Genomic DNA, 23,078 nt, shown 5'->3' on the forward strand with positions numbered 1-23,078 from the left:
GGAAATACTGCAGCTGAGTTACAAGAATGACACAAGACAATGCTCCTGTTACTGCTCCCTCCTGGGCTGAGGTTTATCAGAGGTGTTTAAGTGGTGATGAGCGCCTTTATAGATCAGCAGTGCTCAGTAGTCTCATCCTCAGTCTGATAGAGACATTTTTCCATGTTTCAGCTTTATGAAGGTGTAGTTTCTTAAAGCTTAAAAAATGCTTATTCTGGTAGCTTCTGTATTAAAAGTCACCTAAAGGTGAGGTTAATTGTGCTCCCCTTCAAGAGAGACAAACGTCTTTCACAGGGGACTTTTTTCCCTTTCCCTCATTCTACTTCCTTTAGCCTGCTTTTTACTCAAGTCTGGCAGTTCCCTGCTCCACATGACCAGCCTGTGGGCAGTGTGGGCATGAAGGCACTGTTAAGGGTGCAGGTGTTGTACCTGATTCAACACCAGCTTGAATTATCCAGAGGAGAAATTAAAACCTGGGCTTTAACCTCCTGTGGTTTGGGGTCTGGAGCTTGCATATTATAGCAATGTAATTTAAATAATTCATGTACAAACTCCTAAAACATAGACTTTCAAGATTTTAGAACTTGAGCAGGTTAAGGTATAATGGTTTTTTTGTTTGTTTGGTGGGGATTTTTTAATAGGACTTCTGCAAATTGTGTATCTGATGCAGCTTGATGGTTCTCTTATCTACTTCATGTGGAAGTTCATTTCAACATTCAACAAATTAATTGTTAGTTTGTACATGAATATATTTTTTTTTGCAGTCTCGTTCAGCAAACCTAATTAAACTAAGGAACTTCATTAAATCTAATGCTTTACAACTTGGGGTTTTGGGGAGGTTCACTATTCCATGTAGGAATGAGGGCACTAGTCATTGCAGTGTGTTTAATTGAAAACGCTGCTTTTAAACAATGACAGTGCCAATTTATGACAAAGGCCCAAATCACCTGTGGGAACACATGTAAGCAGGTATTCAGCTACACTTGATGAAGACAGGTTAAAAGAAGTGTAGTGCTCATCAGTGACTCGAAGAACATTGTGCTGTGCCCGTGCATTCCTTTCTGTGCCAGATACTGAATTGCCAGCTCCATCCACTGAGGTGCCTTGGCAGCGAGGAGTTTCTCCCAAATACTGGCTGACCATTATCCATAGTAAAACATATATAATGTGTGTGGCTTATTTTAGCAGTAGTAACAAGATCGCTGTGCAAAATGGAACTGTAGGGATACAGAATGATAAGCTGTAACATATTTTTTTAAGGCAAAAAGATAAAACCCCAAACCTGCTGAGCTGTTTGAACTGTTGAGGAAGAGAAACAATTTTTAATGCTTTTTGCAATTTACTTTGTATCATGTTGATATTTGCTGGAAAGAACATTCCTTAATGGAGTATTTTGTCACACAGTTCTGGCTGTTACCCATTTTTTGAATTGTTTCACCTTCCTTTTCTCGTAATTTAAACCTGTCTGTTTTTAAGCACCGGGTATCTGTAGCTGGGGTGAAGAAACATTTTCATATAAGTTTATTTTAAGGAGGAGCTAAAGTCTTTTAATAAGGGAGTGAAAGAGTCACTTTTTTTGAGATTTTAAACATATGAGTTCTGAAGAACCTTTTGGTTTAGATCCCATGCGTGATCTCAAATATTTTAAAGGTAACATGGGAAGCACTGGTAATACACAAGTCTGTTGTAAAGGCAAAATTAACTTTCAGAAAATAATTACATATTATTTTACTTCTTCTTAAGAGGCTCCCAACAAATGTATAAGCCTGTCACAATGTCAGGAAAGATTGAATGAGGGTATATGTGGAATCAGGGGGTCCAAATAATTTTGATACATAAATGTTAATAAGCATTTGCAAAGCTCTTGTGCCATTTTACTCTTGGTCTAGTTCTATTTTAAGCTTCTGTGTAGTGGTGATCTTCACCACTACTTGTCACTCTGTGTGTATATATATAGAGAGAGTTTAATTTTGGAAATTTTCTCCTCTTTTCTCTGGCACAGTGTGGGGTATTTGGGGTTTGTTACACATAACTTAAAATATCCAGAAACATGTTAAAATATTCTGCAGACAGGAGCAAAATTAACTATTCTTGCCCTCTGAAGGAAAAGTTATTGGAAAAAATGGAAAAGTGATTCAGGAGATTGTAGACAAGTCTGGAGTCGTCAGGGTGAGAATTGAAGGAGACAATGAAAATAAGCTGCCCCGTGAAGATGTGAGTACTTTATTCTTTTTTGCTATGATTAAGTTTTTATTTTTAAAACCAGTTTTTATTTCAAAACCTGTGGCTGTAGAGAGCACTATTTTTAAGCTGGCATCTTGCAGTAAATTTTATATAAAGCAATTCAAGGAAGGTTTTTTGCTGCTGAAGTAAGGCTTTTTTTAAATCTTTCTCCTGTGTGTACTTTACCTACATAACTAATTTGGATTGATAGTGTTAATAGTGTCCACATATTTTAAATAAATGAGATCATAAGATAAAATCTTCTAAAGCTGCTTAATCTTATAAAGTTGTTTTAATGAACCACTGGACACTTCTTGGTAAACTGTGGATACTTCTACACAGCTACTGTGATAAACACGTGGAGCATGTGTTGCATGGGGGAATATAAACTCTGTATGTCAGGTTTCCTCAACTGCCAGAATAGGTTGTTGGGAAAGCTGCACAGTCTGAAGCTCCTCCCCTAACCCCAGTCTGAGCTGGGATTAGTTTGTCTTTGCAGCCCAAGGCTCAGTTACTGTCTTTGTTCAGCTCTCTTTTGCAATTTAATCCAGATTTATTTTATATCATTTGAACAGAAAGCATTGTTTTAATGATGATGTTCTTCCTGATAAAAACCTCTGATGCTTTGTTTCCATAGGGAATGGTACCATTTGTATTTGTTGGTACTAAAGAAAGCATTGGGAATGTCCAAGTTCTCTTGGAATATCACATCGCGTATCTAAAGGTGAGCATATCCAAAGGGAGAAAGGATCTGTAGAGGAAACTTGGGTTGGAGTAACAGAATTTTTAAGCAACAAAAATTCCTGGGTTTATATATAAATATACACTGTACCTCTGTATGGGGATTTTAAGGTTTGGTGCATTGAACGCACTCCTTTGCCCATGGGTATGATGTGACTGTTCAAACACCTTGTCACGGTTACTTCGTGCTATTGGGGTGAAAAGGATCAGACTGTAAAGAACAGTGGTTAAAGGGGCATTTGGGAAGTAGCGCTCAATTTTTTGTCTCTGTTAGTGTTCTGCTGTTCTGAGCTTAATGCTCTACTGGGGTAGGATGGAATTTTTAATAATAACACTAACGGTGTGGTATTAGAACAATATTCTGTTTAGAATAGTTGGCTTTGTGGTGTTAACTGAAATAATGAATTAATTTGGATTGTGTTACTTTTTCAGTTTGCCCTTTTTTCTTTCTTTTTAATTTAACTAGAAAATGTGGTGAAGTGTAATTAAGGAAGGTACTGATGATCTTAAAACAGTCTTCCTGCATGGGGATTTAAGAGATAGGTTTTAGATTTCTTCCAAAACTCTTGAGATAGCACAGCTTGTACTTGAATTCTGTGATTTGCAGTTACAGAAGGTGACTTGCTACAGGGATGTTAGTTTTAGAGATGACTGGATGGGTGATGATGTTTTGTGAGGGACATTTATCAGCAATGTTTTTTGTCTCCTCTTCTGTAGGAGGTAGAGCAGCTAAGACTGGAAAGGCTCCAGATCGATGAACAGTTGCGTCAGATTGGTATGGGCTTCAGACCTTCTTCTACTCGAGTTCCTGAGAAGGAAAAGGGTTACACAACTGATGAGAGCACCCTCTCCTCAGTGCAAGGGTCCAGGTCCTACAGCGGGAGAGGGAGAGGCCGCAGAGGCCCCAATTACACATCTGGTTACGGTGAGTGTTTCGAGCATCTGTTGAGCAAGTCCTCAGGGTAGTTTTGAAACCAAAACTATCTCTTTGTGTTCAGCGTAGTCGAGTGAATTCAGGCAAGGTTGGAAATTCAGGATGGCTGTTTCGTTTTGTACGTAGCTGAAACCACCTCATTAGGTTTACAGTCTTGTTGAAGTTAAGTTTAAATTGAAAAAATGAGCAAACTGAACTCTGGTAAGGCCTTGTCCTTCAGTGTTAGTAGTTAACATCATACAAAGCTGGGAAAGAGAAGGAACTACAGACACTTTTCAGGAAACACAAATTAAAAAGGAATAAATCTGGAATTGGCATTATCTGTTTGAATTGAGGAAGAGAAAAAACACTTGTCTGTGATCATGCCCATCTTAGGAGCGTATTTTTGAAAAGTAAACCAAAGTGATTTGAAATGGAGGCAGCACAAAATCCCATGGGTTTTTTAATTCAGTCAGGAGCTAACTGGAATTGTTTAAGATGAGGTGAGGTATTCTGATGCATTTCTGAATTAACAAGGCACTGCTGCTCAGATCCAGAGAGGTGTGCACATCCCCAGCTTATCCAGCAGCAGCTTCCCGAATGGAGACACTGCATTTCAATGTAGACATGTTTCACAAAGAAACATGGGTGCTCCAGTGAACAGGGACATTATTTATTCAATACAGTTAATTACTCTCAATATCTACACGTAGCTCATTTTTGATAGAAAATGGACACCTCTTGGGTTTTACAGTCTGTTCCTGACTGTAGGTTCCTGGATCATGCCATGTTAGTCCTGTTGATTCTGATGATGATGATGTTTGTAAATATGTGTTTTATTGTTTCCCAATGAACTGACTAAACTGTAATGAAAATTGTTGAGTTTGTTTATATACACAGATTTTAATTTGAAAACTTAAATTATTTTTTTCCCCACAAAATGGCAAGACTCACATGTTAGAGCCATATGGGTCTAAGTCTCTTTATTCCAGAATGGTTAGTAGGGGGAGTTCCTGGATGGTTAAAATAAATAGGTGTTGAAATTTCAGGTAGTAAAAAGCTGTGTGGGTTTGATTTAGCTCGGAGAGGGCCGGGTATTACGGGATGCTATTTAATATAAACAGGGAAATTGTTCAGCATTACAGCAGCCAGAAGGGGTTGCTTAGCAACAGCCATCGGCTATAAGGTGGCAAAGTTGTCCTTGGGAATTTCAGAGAAGTTGCCTAGAAACTGCACCAAATGCCTGCAGTGTGTAGACAAAGAGAGGAAACAGTGCTTAATCCTTGATTTATCTGTGTACAGAAATCACAGCTTTGGTAATCTTTCAGTCCTTGTTTCGCATATTATTAAAAACAAACTTAGACTGAGAATCTTAGAAATGTAGATAACTTCTGCTCTATCTGTATTTTACATGTGCATGTATTTTTATATATGGGTATATATAAGTATGAAATTATATACTCGTGTAACTGTATATTAATATTTTTCAATATCTATATATTTTTTAAATAACATATATATATAACATATATATACCAGCCATGCTGGTTGGAATACTTTTGTGAGGATATGAAACCAGAATATAATCCCAAAACTCATTAATTTCCATTTCTTTTCCTTCTTGTACAAGGTACAAACTCTGAGCTCTCCAATCCCTCTGAAACGGAATCTGAGAGAAAAGATGAACTTAGTGACTGGTCCTTGGCAGGAGAAGATGACAGGGAGAGCAGGCACCAACGTGACAACCGACGACGTCCTGGGGGACGAGGTCGCAGTGTGTCTGGAGGCCGTGGGCGTGGTGGACCTCGCGGTGGCAAGTCCTCCATTAGCTCTGGTACTGCCTTCCAAGTGGATTTTGAATTTAGATTTTGTTCTTGGCAGTCTTCTGTAATCTCTTACTAAGCCCTTATTGCTATACTCCATTTTTATATTGTAATCTTAATACCTTGGGATTTCAGTGCAGCTGTGTGATAGTTTCGTGTCACACACTGTGTTGTTAGATTTTTGTTCGTTTTCTGTTCATGGTGATCTTCATTTCCTTCCTCTACTGCTCACACGTAATAATGTTATTAGCAAAGTTGATAAATTTTTGGCATGTTGCCTATGGTTGCCTTCTGAGTTAAGCTTATGTTGAGATACAGAATGAGAGAAGAAATCAGACTGGAAGTTATATTTCATCAGAATCTGACTGTGCTAACATAACACTGCAATAGTGTCAGAAGTACCACGCTGCCATGAAGGGAAAGGTGTTTTACGTGTTTAACAGTTTTGAGTAAAACTTCTCTAAATGTCACCTTGGAAATATTTGTGGTCAAATAATGCAAGAGCCCATTGTGGTGCCCCAGAATTGTTACTGTTGGGTTGGAGTCAGAGAGGAGCCAGGATGGAATCAAATACTGCAGTTTTAAGTGTTACACCTTTTCCTAAGGTTGCTCTGTAGTTTGAAACTTTCAGACACAGATGTAAGTCAACCTGGAAATGAAGTTACACATTACTACAGTATCTTAGATGGAAACTCTCTGTTTGTTTAGTGCTTAAAGATCCAGACAGCAACCCTTACAGCTTGCTGGATAACACAGAGTCAGACCAGACCGTGGACACCGATGCCAGCGAGTCCCACCACAGCAGTAACCGCCGCAGGAGGTCACGCCGGCGAAGGACTGATGAAGATGCTGTTCTTATGGATGGAATGACAGAGTCTGATACAGCTTCTGTTAATGAGAATGGTTTAGGTATGTAAATGGTTGGATGATCATCCCAGAGCAGGCTAAGAAAAAGTGTGTTGTCCCTGTAAGTGTAGTGAAGCCCTTGTTTGTTTCTGTTAGTGATGAATTGTTGTTCTGTTCAAGGTTGCTGTCTGATTAAAGAAAGACTCCCTCCGTGGCTGTGCCATGGAATCTCCTGTTTACTGAGCTCCACTAGCCTTTTCATGTGCCTTTTTTTGTAAAAACTGTCTGATGGAGACACCAAAGACTTGATTTGTTGTTTCCCATTGGTACTGCTGCTTTGATAGAAACAGTACTGTCAGATCACCGTTCTGTTTTGTCCTTGGAAACCTCAGTCTCAGTGTGGGAAAGCTACTTAAGTAGCTGTTAATTTGTCTCTGCCCAGATTCTGCTTAAGTACTTTCCCTCAGTAAATTCTCTTTTGATACTCACTGGGACAAGACTATAATCTGTTGCTTAATGTAGAAAAAACACCTGGGTTATGTTGATAAAATTTGACGTATGGTTACTTACTTAATAAATGAAACCTGAGGTCATTAAGCACATGCCTAAATGTTTTAATGAACCAAGAACAAAAAGTAAAATCTAGCTTTTGTGTTACTGTGTATGCTTTCAGTATAAAATTTTCTTTTAGCTTTTCTGTCTTATTTAGTCTCTGTCTTTAACAGAAGCAATTTTAAATGCCCCATGCTGAAACTGCTGAAGAATTTATTTATTTTATGATCAGAAATAGTTCATTATAAACTTTGCAATTGCAGATGATAGTGACAAAAAACCCCAGCGACGCAATCGTAGCCGCAGGCGTCGCTTCAGGGGTCAGGCAGAAGATAGACAGCCAGGTAATTCGAGTGGAGCTGTGGGTAATCTCAGGTCAAAAGCATGAGAGAATGTTGTGTCTGCTGTTTTACATAGAGCTGCATAATATCAAAAGGTTACTCAATAACTAATAAGACTACTAGACAAAGATGAAAGACATCCCTTCTACTAGGAGAACTTCTAAAATCTGTCTAATGAAACTAATCGATGTCTAACTTTTTGCTTGGACATACGAGTTGTGCTTCTGATCCAGCTCTCACTGAAGTCAATGGCCAAAGTGCTGTTGAGTTCCGTGGTCCAGGATCAGACAAACATGAAGGTTCATGGTCTGCACTCACCTGCATCTGTGCGCTTGCACTGACTGGGACACAACCTTTTCAGCACCGGCTGAGCAGCAGCGTTGGAGGGGCAGGATGTGGGTCCTGGCAGAGCTCTGTGAGGGAACTCGCATGGGATTTGCCAGCCCCACACCTGCATCACACTGCTGCTGTCAGTCCTTGGCTGTTGGGAATAGTTTAAGTCATCTGCAAATTGAGGGTGGGAAGGAGGAGGAATTTAAGTGAAATTGCATGTTTCCAATTTTTTGTTGTGGCTTGTTGCATTTCTTTTGTGTGTACTAACACTTGAAATGTTAAAGGTGAACTGGCTAATTTTCAATATAATGCCCTGTTTAGAAAATGCTTGTACATACGTGGCGCAAGGTAGTAACAGAAGGTCTTCTAGATTGACAGGTTCAAAATTTCACTCATATTTGTCTTCCTTATGTCTGTGGTGCTCATGCAACATTCGATTAAGAAGAAAAAAGTTGTTTCATTATGGCAACTAAAACTTGGGGGAAGGAAAAAACAGAACATCACACCCTCTTAGAAAAACTCAAACCCACCCAATACTTCTCAACATTCCAGTTTTGTAACAGTGATATGAGGTTATAAAGGGGCAGAAAAAGTAAAAATGGATTTCAGCTTTTACTTCTAAGAAACTGATTTCGGCCAGTGACATAAAGGGATGTTAAGCATTTCTACAAAACCACGGGAATTCTTTTAAATCTAAGTATTCTAAGAACAAAACAAAATTTCCCAGAAAAGATTCCTCAGTTTTTTCCTGTTGATGTCGTTGTTCAAGATACAGTTTTCAGTTTGCATAATAAATACTTAAAATAAGGTACAACACTAGGAGCATTGGTTGGTAGTTATACTGTCTTTGTTAGAAATGCTCTAATTTAATCTCTTCATAAATACCTAGTAAATATATAGTGAGTGAAGACAGAAGGAACTCTTCCCTTCCTGCCCCCCCCAGTGCCAACCACTGTACTTCACTCATTTAGTTGTATTTTTTCATTCACATTGCTATATGTTATGGGTCCTTATATGTAGATAAATATTAAGAATGCACTGTGTGCAGGAAATATGCTTCCTCTTTGCATTAGAGGAGTTGGGTACAGAACCTCATTTTAAATAAAAAAATTCTTGTGCAGAAACTAGACAATCTGGAAGGACCCAGTTGTAAGAAGTCCAATTACTGTAACAGGAAATTCATGTGTTATACTTCCCAGTCTGATTTGGGTTTCATGCGCAGTCATTCCTAAATCCAGAAAAATAGTTCACCTGAATGCATGATACACTAAATATAATTGACTGTACAGTTCAATAGGTAATGCTTGCCAACCTTAATGTGCTTTACCTCATCAGATCCACAAGTGTATATTTAAATTTGCAGTACTCTGTATTCTAAAAATAGAATTGACTCTTGGTGTGGTTACAAGAGGGCAGGATCAGACAAAACCAGGCTACAGGAACATGTGCTGAGGTGGTAAGAAGAAAAGAGGTCAGAGAAGCCCTGGCCGGCACCCAGTAAGTGCAGCACAGACACGGCTGTGCCGCTCCTGAGCAGGGCTGGCTCAGGCAGCACCGCCCATGTCCACACCCCCCACCACTGTCCCACCCCCGCCCCGAGCCAGGGAACAGTGCTGATGGTGTTCCCAGGACCTCCAGGAGGGCGAGTTCTCTCTGTCAGTCGCTTCATGGCATAACAAAGATTTGAATTCCGCGTCATCGTAAGTGATACCACACTCTGAACCTCCCCCAGTTCTGGGCAAAACTTAACTTGCCTTCATTTTATTGCTGTGAAATTCTTCACCACTCAAGCTATTGACAAACACAGTCTGTAGTTCAAAGAGCCTGCAGCCTGATCTCTTCAAACCTAGTATGGAAAGCCCTTCTTTTCCAATCAAATTTGCAATTGGACCAAAATATTGAGTCCACCTTCAGATCATCACATTATCACTGATTTTAGTGCAAATTGTATTTAATAACAGAAACAAATTGATCCTTGCTGTGTGGTTGATAACCTGTAAGTGTGAAGGCCTTTTGTGAGATGTCTCCCAGTTAGAGCATAACTTGTGCAGAAAAGACATGAAGGTTCATGCTGAACTGACTGCTGATGTGAGCATCACTGTGATTTTTTTCCTTGAACAGTAACAGTAGCTGATTATATATCACGAGCTGAATCTCAGAGTAGACAGAGAAACCCTCCAAAGGAGACACTAGCCAAAACCAAGAAAGAAACGGTAAGACTTTTTAATGTGCATTTCCTTTTTTTTTTTTTTTTTTATCTCCCTCGCAGCAGAACAGTAAAGGAATGAAGGCTTCAGTTAGCTTGCCCTCATTTGGCTACAAGTACATTTGAGTTCAAGAATAAATCATTAGAAGCAAAATGGCCCGGAGTAAACAGGGCTGACAGTGACTTGTAGACTGTCATTGTAGACTTTAGGAGCCAGGGTAATGCTGAAATTAATTCTGTACACATTTTAAAATACTACACTTAGTAATGTTGCATTATGTAATAAAATGTGAAAACTGTCCCTGGTGAGTCTTGAGAACTAATCCTTAGTGATAGAAGATATTAGGTGGCAATTGTACAAACTATTTTAGGAGGAGTTAATTTTGCAAAGATTGTGTATTTGAGGTATTTTGTCCTTAAGGGATCAGAGTGGCATTACCTATCCGGAAAAATAATCAGAACTGAATAAATCAGAATTTATTTCTAAAGTAACAGTGAACATATTGCCACAAGTCATGTCTGAGATCAGCAAAACAAGAAAGATCCATTAACAAAATCTAATCTTGCTGTACAGACTTTGAAAGAGGTGTGAAACTCAGTTTTTCAGTTGACTCCTTTATGGGCTTAGACAAATAAATAAGGCATTCTGGGTGTGCTGGGGACGAGTGGTCCCAGGGTTACCTTGGCATGATTTCCTTGGAACTGTTTGATACAGAAATGTCCTATAAATGACAAGGTAAGTAATAGGATGCACTAAATAACAGAATACAGGCACAAGAGGTGTTTCCTCTTGCAGAGCTGCTGTGTGAGCCAGAGGGAAATTGAGATTACACTGTATTGTTATGGAATTCTTGTATTACCCTGTTCTTGTTTTTGCAAGGCAAAAGACGCGATTGATGAAAACAGCCCTTCTGAAAAGGCAGTGAATGGTCCTGCCACCACTTCTGGGGATGAGCCTTCTAAACTACAGCACAGCCCTGATGAAAAGAAAGTCACTGTTCAAGAGGATGGAAATAATCAGGAAGAAGCAGTCCTGAATGGTGTTTCATAAACTGAAGTTCCTAGTTTACAGTTCTTTTACATTACATTTAAAATAGTGCTTGTATAAGCTTGCCAAAGATAGAATATGGATCGCCAGTCTTGACACCGCACTTTCAGTTCCTCCATTTTGGAATACAGAAAGGGGAGGGATCCTGAAGAAATCATATGTTAAACATACTTTGACACCTACTGTGTTATAAATATATCATCAGATGTGCCTTGAGATAGTATATGTAACATTTAAATAAACAAAATTGCTGGCTATAGGAAATGTTATTTTGTTTTCAAAATACGGCAAAAATGTGAGGGGGATCCCTAACATAATACTCTTTATGAAAGCATTAGCTGCTTTTGTTACATTTTTAATAATATGCAACCACTTCTTCACCTGAGGAATACTAGAAAGAAATGCAGTCTAAAATATTTTGCACTGAAATGTAATTTCTCCATTAGTTTAGTCTGGAAACTGGTCTGTTTTAATACATGTTTTTTAAATGCTGTATGTAGAGGAAAAATCTGCAGACCACTGGAATACATTTGTTAAATTCTCATAATCTGCAGGGATACTGGGTGACATTGGCAGTGACTGTTCTACATTGAGGCTTTGTTTGGTTTATTTATTAAACTGTACAGTATTTAAAAATCAAACATAGCTTTAGTTAACACTAAGCTGAATTAGTCATGTCCATTAAGACATAACCTGAACTACTGAAAAGATCAATTTCCAGAAAGTTTATTCTGTATAAACTACATATGTTAGTCCTTAGTAGAGTATTTTTATTTTTGTTTTGGTTGTTTGATGTGCAATATGTTTTTTTTGTATGCTGGTAGTAAAAGAAAATAAACTTTGATCTTCCATCTGTTGACTGTTTCTATCAGAAATTTAAATTACTATTGACTTTAAGGTTTTCAAGCTGTAACTAACAATTGAAACTTACTTGTGAGGCAGCTTGAACCTTTAACTCTTATGAAAGAGTTTCTGATGTGCTAATCTTCCTTTCTTTAAGGTGACTATGACAAACATCAGTTAACAAGTCTAAAACCAAACTCCTTATCTTGGAGAATCACTAACCTGACTAACATATATAGGAATGAATGCATATGTAGTTTTTGACTGAGAAGTTAAAGCATGACACACCCACGCATCTTTTCAGGCACATGAGCCAGAGCAATGAAACACAAAACAGGTACAGAAAAACATCTGGGTAGGAAGGAGCTGTTGCAATAAGTCACAGCACAGGGTAGTGCTGAAGTTGTGCTGACTTAAATGAAAAAAATTCTTACCTCATTTTTTCAGAAGTGAATAGGGACAAAAGATGAGTGTTCTGAACCACCTGTGCCTTCAGCTGCTCTGCCTGATACAGCTACAGCAAAGCTGTCCCAACCAGGCCCGGGTGTGTGTGTCAGTTCAGGAGATGTGCAGTTTGTAATATGACTTTAGTATTGGATACCCATCCACAATGTTCCCTCCTGGAGAACACACACAGTTAAATTGTAACTCTGAAGTGTGCTCAAGTATCTCAGCTGATCAGGCAGGCACAGGACTGGAGAAAATTAAAAAAACATGGAAGGGAAAAAAAAAAAAAGAGCTAGCTATGCTTAAGAAGTAAGTAGTAGTTGGCAGGAAAAAACTTAAGTACAGAAACATTCTGCATATGGCTTGGAATGTGCAGACTGACTGCACGGCACTGTTCCAGCTGTCCCTCACCCTGCTTTAAATTCTGTGGCAAAGAAAAGTTATTCCCCCTTTCCGTAGGTTCTGCAGGTTACCTATTTGATGCTCTCCCGAAGGCACAGAACTCTTCCTAACTGTTGTGGTAATCCTTCCTAAATGGCCTAGAACTAGTCCACAGCAGGCAGCACTCACACAGAGGATGTGAGATGCTTCCAGCAGCATTCCCAAGTCCAGGTTCTGGGAAATGAAAGCTCCCAAGATTATGAACGGGTGGATGTTAACTGCCACAGGTGCTGTGCGGCGGTTTTTCTGTAGTTCCAGAAACACTGGGAAGATTCTTGGAATACGACAGAGCTCCTTGGCCCCAGCTGGGATCCTCACAAGGACAACTGCTGGCGAGTGTGAGGCCTCACCCAGCACAAATCCAGCTCACGTTATCCTCAGTGGTCTATGTAAAGAGTTCCTGTTTCCTAATCCCTATAAATGCAAACCCTATGATGTGAGTTCTAGCTTTGTAGTATATGATAATGTATAAAATTACAGTACTTCTACTAAAAATATGGAATTTATTAAATGCTATAAAATCCATCAAAACCTGAAAGCTACTAAAAAAATCTGAGACATTCCAGACTCATCAGTAACACTTAAGAAACTCAATCAAACCTTGTTTTTCACAAGGCAAAGACAAGGGAGTACACTGTTTCCTGAACTTTATTTCTTCAGTCAGAGACAACCACACATCTGTCCCAGCTATTCCAATCAAAAAATCCTCATGGTTTTTTCCACCCCCTCCCCAAACTAGTTCACTGTGTTAACTTTGGCAGATGGAAGAGCAGCAGCATTTTAAACACAACTAGTTTAACAGAAATTAGGCAAGAGCATGTAAGTCTGCCTGGTAACATGCACTGCTCACACCAAGTTATTGCTCTCTACACTGAAAATATTTCTGAGTGGCAGATTGTGCTGTTTAATAAAGAACAGCTATGAGAAAACTTTTAAGCCTGACTCCCTCACACATTTCCCAAAAAAAGTGACTGAGTAGGGAGGGAAGCAGCTCCCTGGATTTGTATTCCCAGCTTCATTTACACAGAGTCAAAGACTGACATTAGAACTTTTCTTAAGCTGTTTATCAAAAATAATCATTTGCAGGGACAAAACCTCTGATAGATTTTTGTCATTTTTTAGCTTGGTCTTCCAGTAGATCTTTAGCTTCATTGATTTTGGCTGCTACATATGGAGAGCCACCTAGGAAAAAAGAGAACCTCACATCAGATGAAAAGAACCCCCACGTTTTTTTCTGTTGTTAATAATGCCACAGTACACAGGAAAAAAAAAGTGAGGATGGTCTGAGAGTTCTGGCAGTTAAAGAACAAACTGCAGGAGCTCAGCGTCACACGGTTCCTGTTAGGTGGTTTTTAGTTTACTGGAGTGGTTTTTATTTCCAGTTTTATCAGTCATAAATGACTTAGCACAGTCTGTGATGAATACAGAAGTGTTGAACTAACGTCTGCAGATAACCCTCCCCCTCCTTCAAGGCCACCACACAAACTGCTGCTGTACCAAGGGACTTGTTCAGCTTTTAAATATGGCAAACAAATGACTTAGGGACATGGAAACAGAATTCACAGTGCAAATGCACCAAAACTGTAAAGCCCGTGAGATGCAACAACTGTGTTTCTAGCATATATACCCTTTAATTGTACTGTAATTACTGTATTTACTTGAAGCTTTGTTTAGGTAATGTAAAACATGAAATGCTCAGCAGTCTCTGGATAGCAATTTTTAGGTTCTCTGTATATTCAGCAAAGTTAATTTTGAAGTTAACTTCTGCTCAACATTATCTATGAAAGGCATATCTCAAGGAGATTTTGGATTTTGGTGCATAAAAGTAATGAATTCAACAGTCACTTTAAAGGAAGCCATTTTACCTTTTAAGCGACGATTAAGAAGGTGAATGCCGAGCACCAGCACATGACTCTGACTCACTGAACAGAATTTAGAACAGGTAGAGATGCCTCGAGTTAGTAACTGAGCACAACTCGATTCTGAGCCCTCAGAGTACCACAAACAGGAATATTCCATAGTTTAATGTCTTCAGCAGCTGCAGAAGGCTCAATACCTGCCATTTATGGTGAACTCCTAAGGCACTCCCATAAACTCAAACTCATATACTTGTGGTATATGAAGTGCACAAGTATACTCTGGGCTTTCACCTAAAATTAAGGCGATTTCAAGTCTCATTTTAACAAATCCTATTCTAATCTTATATTCACAGGAGACTGAGCAAGTAACAAACCGACCTGCTGAATCTGTCTGCTTGCTTTTAAAACATTCACACAAAAATATGCTCCAAACCCACATGAGGTAAGGCACCCTAAAATTTGTTTTCAGTTTTCTGTGGTTTTTTTTTAATAGCTGGGGTAGTCACTTCTTCCTACACAGTTCCATTAATCTGTGTTAAAAACATGTATTAATTAATCAACATGACTTAATTTCCTTACCTTTATCTGGATGATTCAGAAGCATGATCCGTCTATGAGCTTCTCTAATTTTACTTCTGTTGGCTGTAGGGCTTTAAAAGAGAGAGAAAAACTGACTTAAGAGATCCTCATGAGATCCTCCAGATTTTCAAAAGCTGAGAACAAGTGAGTACTCTGTCTTATCCATAAACTCTTTGGCTAACTTCTTTGTTTTTCTTTCCCTACTCTTCATGTGTAGAGGAATCCTGGAGAGGGTTTCTAAGGTTTTTCCAAAACACTATGCTGAAAAAGACATGTTAGAGCAGTCTAACAGGGTGGGAGTCATCCACGTGGTTGAAAAGACACAGAACTACGCTGTAACGTTTTTACTGGGAAAACTTCCTAGAGGCTGGAGGAAAAAAATAATTTGCTATTGATTTATAAAAAATAAGAACATAAAAAAAAACCCAAACAACAAACTTCTCAGCTGGAAGTTTACAGAAATGGTTCTTATTTGGTAAGATTTGTGCATTTGGCCTGAAGTGTTTTAGCAGGGATTGGCCACCATACTCAGATCTGTAATGCTTTAGAAGTGATACAGATACAAGGGTGTGCAGCACCCACACACCGCATCCATCTGAAATTCCCCAGCAGTGACAGGAACCACAGCAAACAGCACAACCATGTTCCCCATGCTGAGTGGACCCCAAGGAACCTGTATTTTGCATGGGCTAGGGAACTGCAGATGTCTGGAAGTCCAGAGGGAATTACCTTCAACCATGCTCAAGTGCAGCAAAGAATCCCCAATAAGCACAGAAAATCCTGAAAGGCCACTTCCTATTTCCTGACTTGGCAGTGACATTCCCAGGGGATGCTGGGCATAGGATGGCATTAAGCACTGAGGATGACATCCCTTCCAAACAAGGGCAGCAGCAAGGAAACTCTGCTGCCTCCTTTTCACCTTTCACTTCTAATAAATTTCCTTTACCTCACTCCTAGTATTAAAGCTGCTTCTCGTTTAGTCATTTTGGGTTCAAATCCACCCCTGTAATAACCACTGAAGGCCTAAAAGAGAAAACATGTTAGTTTAAAAACCACTAATTTTTAAGTTTATAAGTTAAAACAACTCATTATTGCCTTAGAAGCTGCTGAGATTTTTAGTCTGTAAAAATAGCAAAGCTGCTTCTGCTCTTGTAATGAGAAATTTACTTGGAGTATCATTGTTTGAGTACTTAAAATTGCCAGAACGAGCACACTATTAGCCAATCACCACCAGAATCACTGAGATTGTTACTACTGACAAAATTACGTTTAGCATTAGAGGAAAATACAGCAGTGCTACAAAGACAATAGTCTGTAGTTATTTCACCAACTAAACTTTTAAATAAAAAGCTGGTACTGATAAACAAAAACTTACAGGTGTTTGTAGGTTCTGAAGTGCTTGTTTAACTTGTGGCTCCATTTGCTTCATAGCTTTTACTGCATAGCGACCTTAAAGAGATCAGTGTTGATCGAGACTAAGTACAGGTCCATGAAGATTTAGCAATTCAGTGCAACTGGTAACTCATGGATTAAAACATGGAATGAACTTTTTTGGGACATAAAAGAGTAAGAACTTCAACCTTTTGTTTAATTACAGCCATTAATACAGGTTCTCCCAAAAGAGTGTCCTCTATCAGCTATTAAACTACCTTAAAAACAGTCCTGAAGCACAGGTAACTATAACTGGGTGTTCGGTGTCCTCCCGTCACTACAAACCTGCGAATCCAGCCGCCGCTATGGCCAGGCCGACCGCCACCATCGTACTGGCCTGCACGGGGAACACAGAAGGTGGTTGTTTGCCAAAGGATAAATTAAAAAAGCCACCCGGCAGCGCGAAGAGCGGTTCGGACGAGTGAGTACATTAGTGTACGCACCGCCATCAGCCCGACGCGGGGCACAGCGGTCACGACACGGGCGCGGCGCTCCCGGTGACCGCGGGGACACGGCGAGGGCCGCGGGGTCAGCGGCAACCCCCGAGCTGGAAGGGACGAGGCGAGCCCGGCCCGGCGGCCCCGCGTTCGCCCCGAGGTTCGGCTGCGCGGCCGAGGCGGGAGCCGGCGGCCTCCCCGGGCCCCTCGCACCGCGGCCAAGGGCGAGCGGAGCCGCTGGGCCCGGGAAGGGCCCCGGGAGCCACCGGCCCGGACACCGGCGGCCCACGGACACACTCACCATGTCCGCCCCGACCGCCCGGCCGAGCCCGGAGCCGCAAACACACCGCGGCCGCTGCCGTAAAGCGGCGGGGCGGGGAGCGAGCCGGGACACCGCCCCGGGAACTCGAAGGCGGGCGGGGCGTGAGGGGACGGGCAGGGCCGAGCCCGGCGGGTGTGAGGGACCGGGCACCGGGGCAGCGAGCGCAGCCTGTGCCCTGAGGCAGCGGCTCCTGCTCAGGAGCTCTCACAGAGCGCAGTGTTACGGCGTTGTAAAAGTGATAGTACAGAGCTTATTCTTAATGTAAATACGGGGTTTCGCCCCTGATCCAGAGGCTTCTCGCACGGCAGGTTCACATTTTTAGGAAAAGTAGTTTTTCAGTCCCTCCTTAGGTGAACCGAGTGTTGTGTCCAGGTTTGGGATCCTGAGTACAAGATGGACAAGGAGCTACTGGAGAGGGTTCAGCAGAGGCCACAAAGATGATGAGGGGTCTGCAGCATCTCCCTTACGAGTTGAGTCTGCGGGAGCTGAGCCTGTTCACTCTGGAGAAGAGAAGACTGAGAGGGGATCTCAATGCACAAGTGCCAAGAGGTGCCGGACTCTTTTCAGTGGTGCCCAGCGACAGGACAAGGAGCAATGGCTGTAAACTAAACCACAAAGAAGTTCCACCTCAACATAAAGAACTTCCTTACCTTGAGGATGTCAGAGCACTGGAACAGGCAGCCCAGGATGGTCATGGAGTCTCCCTCTCTGGAGACATTCCAAACCCACCTGGGTGTGTTCCTGTGTCACCTGCTCCAGGTGACCCTGCCTTGGCAGATAGTTTGGATGGGATGACCTTCAGATGTCCGTGCCAACCTTGACAATTCTGTGATTCTTGCATTTGTTTTGTCTTTTATCCCAGTGATCATCTCCCTGTGTGTGACTGCCCCATTTTCCTGTGGGCTGGGCTCCGGGTGCCTCCTTTCCCTGTGCTAATGGAGCGTGTCGGCTGTGCTGTGAGCGCAGCACTGACCGCTCAGGGTCTGCAGGCACGTCAGGCACCAGCTCCTCATGGACAGCCTCAGGGGTTTGATTGCTGAAGATTGCTACAGAATGAGGGAGAATTACAGGCATGGCACTTGTGTTTGAATATTATTAATAACATAGTGTCACCTGTTAATAGCACGGTGTCACATGCAACACAACAGTTGAGTCTGTCTGTCTCTCTGTCTGTAGGTCTGGTTTGAAGGCATGGTTTTGGAACCTGAATAACATGGCAGGAAGACCACACCAGCCTTTAGCTTCAGATGGTCACAGCTCAAGGCTCAGAGTTCTACTGTCTGACTGACACTTAGTGAAAGCTTCATTGTCATCCTCTGTGCTTGTAGAACATGTCAGTGATCTCATGGACTCCCAAGGACCTAGTGACCAGAGCCAGCTGGCTTTTGGCTGCTTGAGGCCTGGGACTCACAAGCCCTCACATGAGCAGTTTAGTGTCAGAGCTGACCATTGGCTAAGAAACTTGTAATTCTGCTGTCTCTTGTATTGGAAGACAAAATTTTCCTTTCTTGTTCAGTATTTTCTGAGTACTGAGTTCACTTTGAGTGTTTGATCTTGAATTGTTTTTCTTGCTAAAGTTTCAAATGTCTGTTTTAATATCTTCTAGGGTAATGTTTGGAGGTGTCTCCTGTCTCTTTCCTTCCCTGTCATTTTAGTAACACTACAAGAAAATAACCTCCTGACTTTTAAAAGGGATGGAACAAAGGTTTTGGTGAAGGCACTTGTACTGTTGTGCAAGTGTTTCATGAGGTGGAAATAAAAATAAACTTTTATATTAGATAAAGCAATTGAATTCATTCATTGCAGAGCATAAGGCTCCTGACAGCCTGTAAGACCTGTTCAAATATGGAAAGGGGAGTCAGCAAGTGGATAAAAACCTAGATGTTTGTTTTATAGGGGGAAAAAGTCTTTAAAGGTGTATGGGTCTGGCAACTAACTGGATTCTCTTCATACGTAGAAGACTATTTGGTTTTAAGATGGTTTCCTCTTTGTCCTTTTTCTTTCAAAAAAGGCTGTCCAAAAGAATAATAATAAAAAAAAGAAGTTAATGACTTTACCAGGACATGACTAGCATTTATTTTTTCATATCATCTAAACAAGAAGTCCATGTCTTTTACTTACATGAGGTTTTATTCTTCCATCTAGTCAGATCCATATCTTAAGCAGCTTTCAGGAGAAAACTGTTTGAAAGGGAGTTTTATTTTATATCCTTCCTCCCTTTCCCCAGTCCCTGTTTAGAAGAACTGGCAGCTCTACTGGCAAAGGGGCTTTTGCAAATTAGAGGTTCTTTCTGTTGTGAAATCTCTCATTTTTAGAGAAAAAGGCAGATGTAATGAAATGTGCAAACTGAGAACAGGTAAATAAAGTAGCTAATTCTTCTCCTGTGAAAGCCCTTTAAAGAAAAGCCAGAAAGATCTTGGGAAGCCTCTGCTTGCTTAAGAGAGAGTTCATCCTTATTGAGGAGAAAGGAAAATAAGTGGGAAGGCCTGGCAAGAGTGGAGGTGGGATAGAGGAATTTGCATTATTGGTACATGTTAGATAACAGCAAAATGGAAAAGGGTGAGCCTAGGGGTGGAATAATTTGATTTTTATTATTAGGTAAAATCACACAGCATTTCTAGATGAAATTTCACAATTCCTTTAAAATATGCTGTATCTATTTTTTAGTCCATCAGACAACTCAAACTTTGTTTCTTCCCACAGTTTGTTGCACTTCCCTATTAGATGTGTCCCAGCTCGGACATCACTGCGAGTAAAATCAAAGTTCTGTTTGATTTGCCTAATGAGTTCATTTTATAACATCTTATTCCTCTGCATCTTCTATGGTTCAGCCTTGTGCTGAGGTAGGGAAGGTCATTCACTGGGGAAAATTAATAAGCTCTAATGGGCTCAAGTGAAACAGGTGCACTACAGTTTTTATCCTTTCTGCAAAAGGTCTGTGTTTGAAATCAGGAGGAAGGCAAAATTATTGAGTGTTTAAGAAATATAGTCTCAGTTGGAGTACAAAACCTTTTATTTTGCCTACTGTGTTCCTAAACTGTTCCCTTTCTATAAGCCAGAGAAACCCTGAAGCTTTTGTAGTTTCTTCTGGCAAGTGTTTTATCCTACTGCTATCTTCAGGTTTCCACTCTGGGGTTAAAATGCTGCACGATAGAAGATTAAATTTCTTTTGGAAGCTTTGTCTCCCTGGATGATCCAAAGCAGCTGGTATGTAGAATATAAGTAAACTTTTCGACTTAACAAGACCCTTTCTGCAGAAATCTGGCTGTACTTTCCCTTAACTGTGTCTTCCACAAACTGAACAGAAGGTGAAATAGATATCTGTGCTTTCAGAAGGTTTGTGGTGTAGCTGTTAAATGCCTATAGGGCCGTTAAACATGTATTTAAGTAACAAGGACAGTTCTATGTTGTCACATGCACAGCCAGCTAAACCTTACACTGCTTATTCTTGCCTATGCAGTGACTGGACTACCAAGCTGTCAAAGGCTTGCTGACTTTCTACTTGGGGCACCAAGGTACAGAATTTTTAAACACATTATTTATTAATGTTTTAAGATACACATAGTAAATACTAAGCGTAGGTAGAATATCTTGGGGATTTTTTTCCTGCGCACTTTATTCCTGCTTTTTGCCCATACTCCACTTTTGTCAGCCTGTCAGTTATAATTTTCACACCTCTTTTTCTTTTCATTTGTACCTTCTCAGATTCTCTCTCTTTTTGTGGTCCTACATCTGAACCATATTACAGTGCCACACTCTCTTACCTGTGGCTGAATGACCTTGGTATAGGGAGCATCACTCTGTCATTAAAGTGATAATCATAATTATTAGAGCATAGAGTGGTTAACACTAATTATAAACTGAGATTCACTTGGTAAGAATGAGTGTGGATTTTTTAATTGAACAAAGCAAGATTTCACTGTAATTTGACAACAGGTGTGAAGTGTGTATGTCTAGCAGGTAGCATATCTGTGTTCATGGTAATCACAAGAAAATCCATCTGACTTACAGTGGGCATTATTTGATGGCTCAGGTGAGATTGTTGGAATGTGATGGAGGGGCAAGGTTTGTCAATGTGAGTAAATGCCCTGAAGCTGAGCTAAGGCTTGCAGAATCTAGATGTGAATATGCTCTTTGAAGAATTTCTAAAGTCAGGTTTGATACTTACCATCTTTTACCTGCATTGTTCTGGCTTATGCTTCTTATTTAAAGAAAAAGCAATGAGATAATTCTGATGTGTTTACCAGAGCTGTTGTTATTTCTGGGTTTATATTGATTGTTATTACTCAAGTCTTCATTTTTGAAATTTGTATTCTGCCTGGGCTGGTGCCAAAACTTCCATGACTGTGCTGTGAAACACAGTCTATTTTAGGAACACAAGCTTGTGGTAGTTGTAGGAAAGAATTTGGAGAGAATAAAACCTTTATTTGCTCAGACAATGAATTGTAGTGAGCAACTGTTCTAAAAAGAAAGGTCCTGATTTATAGGCTTCCCCCACATTGAGATTATCCCAGGTTCAAGGTCTGACACAGCTAAGTTCTGGTCTCTTTGTATAATGTAAATTCAGATTTGAAACAGAATCTGCTCCTCTCCTGCATGAAGATTACACTGGCAGCAAGGAAAATTGGGCAGAGAGCAGAATGTGAGGGAAAGAGCAAGAAGAAGGAAGCTACAAGCCTAGGAGAAACTTTATTGATGTTTTTCAGCTGTGAGCTCTTGGGAGATTTCTGCAGACATTAAATGGTTTTCTGAGGAGACAGTGGAGGGTTTTGCAGTTTTGCTGGTGAAGGTAAGGTTGCAAGCTGAAACTGTAGTGCACAGGTTGATGATGGAAGCTGTAACAGGCTGCGTTGGGGTTGCATTTTGCTCTTGGTTAGCATGTTCCACTGCACTCGAAAGAATCACTGGATTAGGTGGAACCAGCAGGAGAAAGGGAGAGATGGCTCCTTTTATTCAAGAGCAGCTGACTGACTTTGAGAGTGAAGACTCAAGACCATAGGCAGAGCAAGAAATAAATTTAAAAAAATAAAAAAAAAACCAGCAAAGAACAGGGAGAGGTTTGCTCAAGAGAGGATATAGCTGAGGGTTTTGGAGGGCATATGGTCAGGCCAGTGGATGGTAAGAAGGAAAACTTCCTAGAGACTGTGCAGAGACTGTTTCAGCCTTAAGGGTGGGTCATCACACCAATGGCAAGAGAAATAGCACAAAATCAGAAAATTTGCTCTGCTGTTCTCTTGTATTTTTGGCAACACACCACACCATTTCTCAGTGTACTGACATTGGTAGTTCTGACATTGGGACAGTTCTCTTCCTTCACTTAGGAGTGTTTCTAATTTGTATAAATCCTTGGTTATTTACCAGGTGTGTGGCTTTCGTCATGGTCCTCCGTGGAAAGCTCTAAGCACTGGCTTGTGGGACAGTCAGAGCCTTGTTTCTTTGTTCCAGTTAATATTTCTGAAACCTCATTTGAAATGTCAGAGAATGCATTTCCTTCACCACTGACTAATTCCATAAACCTTGCTTTGGGACATCTCTCTGTCCTTTGCACAGGCTGATTCATCTCTGTCATAAACAGGATTTGAATTTTCCCACCATGGTGGAAAAGGTGTGATTGTCTAGCACAGCATAATGTAACACCTCATGACAGAATAGACAGTGCAAGTTTGGAGTGGGATTTTTATTTTTTCTTCAAA

At 40.6% G+C, this 23,078-nt stretch overlaps 2 protein-coding genes across 4 annotated transcripts in view; one reads left to right on the plus strand and one right to left on the minus strand.

Moving 5' to 3' along the window:
* Positions 1-11,877, plus strand: part of FXR1 (FMR1 autosomal homolog 1) — a 32,958-nt gene extending 21,081 nt beyond the window's left edge. Inside the window, exons 10-17 of one of the 2 annotated variants that reach the window (XM_017810623.1) lie at positions 2,105-2,214; positions 2,861-2,947; positions 3,682-3,889; positions 5,508-5,711; positions 6,409-6,609; positions 7,362-7,442; positions 9,894-9,985; positions 10,859-11,877. In XM_017810623.1, coding sequence (XP_017666112.1) covers positions 2,105-2,214; positions 2,861-2,947; positions 3,682-3,889; positions 5,508-5,711; positions 6,409-6,609; positions 7,362-7,442; positions 9,894-9,985; positions 10,859-11,029 — 1,154 coding nt within the window. In that variant the 3' untranslated portion in view covers positions 11,030-11,877. The remainder of the gene's footprint in view (positions 1-2,104; positions 2,215-2,860; positions 2,948-3,681; positions 3,890-5,507; positions 5,712-6,408; positions 6,610-7,361; positions 7,443-9,893; positions 9,986-10,858) is intronic. The other variant, XM_017810624.1, reaches the window with a different exon arrangement.
* Positions 11,878-13,387: 1,510 nt separating this feature from the next.
* On the minus strand, positions 13,388-17,769 carry DNAJC19 (DnaJ heat shock protein family (Hsp40) member C19). Of its 2 annotated transcripts, none has more exons than XM_017810626.1 (6): positions 17,655-17,769; positions 16,912-16,963; positions 16,571-16,644; positions 16,142-16,218; positions 15,196-15,266; positions 13,388-13,939 (listed from the first exon to the last, which is right to left on the minus strand). In XM_017810626.1, exons 2-6 carry the CDS (start codon positions 16,952-16,954, stop codon positions 13,869-13,871), a joined length of 336 nt encoding a protein of 111 aa, XP_017666115.1. In that variant the 5' UTR covers positions 16,955-16,963; positions 17,655-17,769; the 3' UTR covers positions 13,388-13,868. The 2 variants fall into 2 exon arrangements, with proteins under 2 accessions (XP_017666115.1, XP_017666114.1); XM_017810625.1 differs by lacking the exon at positions 17,655-17,769 and adding an exon at positions 17,365-17,447.
* Between the last annotated feature and the right edge of the window lie 5,309 nt (positions 17,770-23,078).

This window comes from Lepidothrix coronata, unplaced genomic scaffold, assembly GCF_001604755.1.
Source record: "Lepidothrix coronata isolate B3197 unplaced genomic scaffold, Lepidothrix_coronata-1.0 Scaffold29, whole genome shotgun sequence".
In the NCBI taxonomy this organism is placed as follows: domain Eukaryota; kingdom Metazoa; phylum Chordata; class Aves; order Passeriformes; family Pipridae; genus Lepidothrix; species Lepidothrix coronata.

Excerpts from the sequence above, each read along its gene's own strand:
- DNAJC19 (XM_017810625.1), bottom strand. Across the intron at positions 16,645-16,911 it reads AGCGGCGGCTGGATTCGCAG|GTCGCTATGCAGTAAAAGCT; the intron begins GTTTGTAGTGAC and ends GATCTCTTTAAG. Across the intron at positions 13,940-15,195 it reads TCTGAATCATCCAGATAAAG|GTGGCTCTCCATATGTAGCA; the intron begins GTAAGGAAATTA and ends CTTTTTTCCTAG.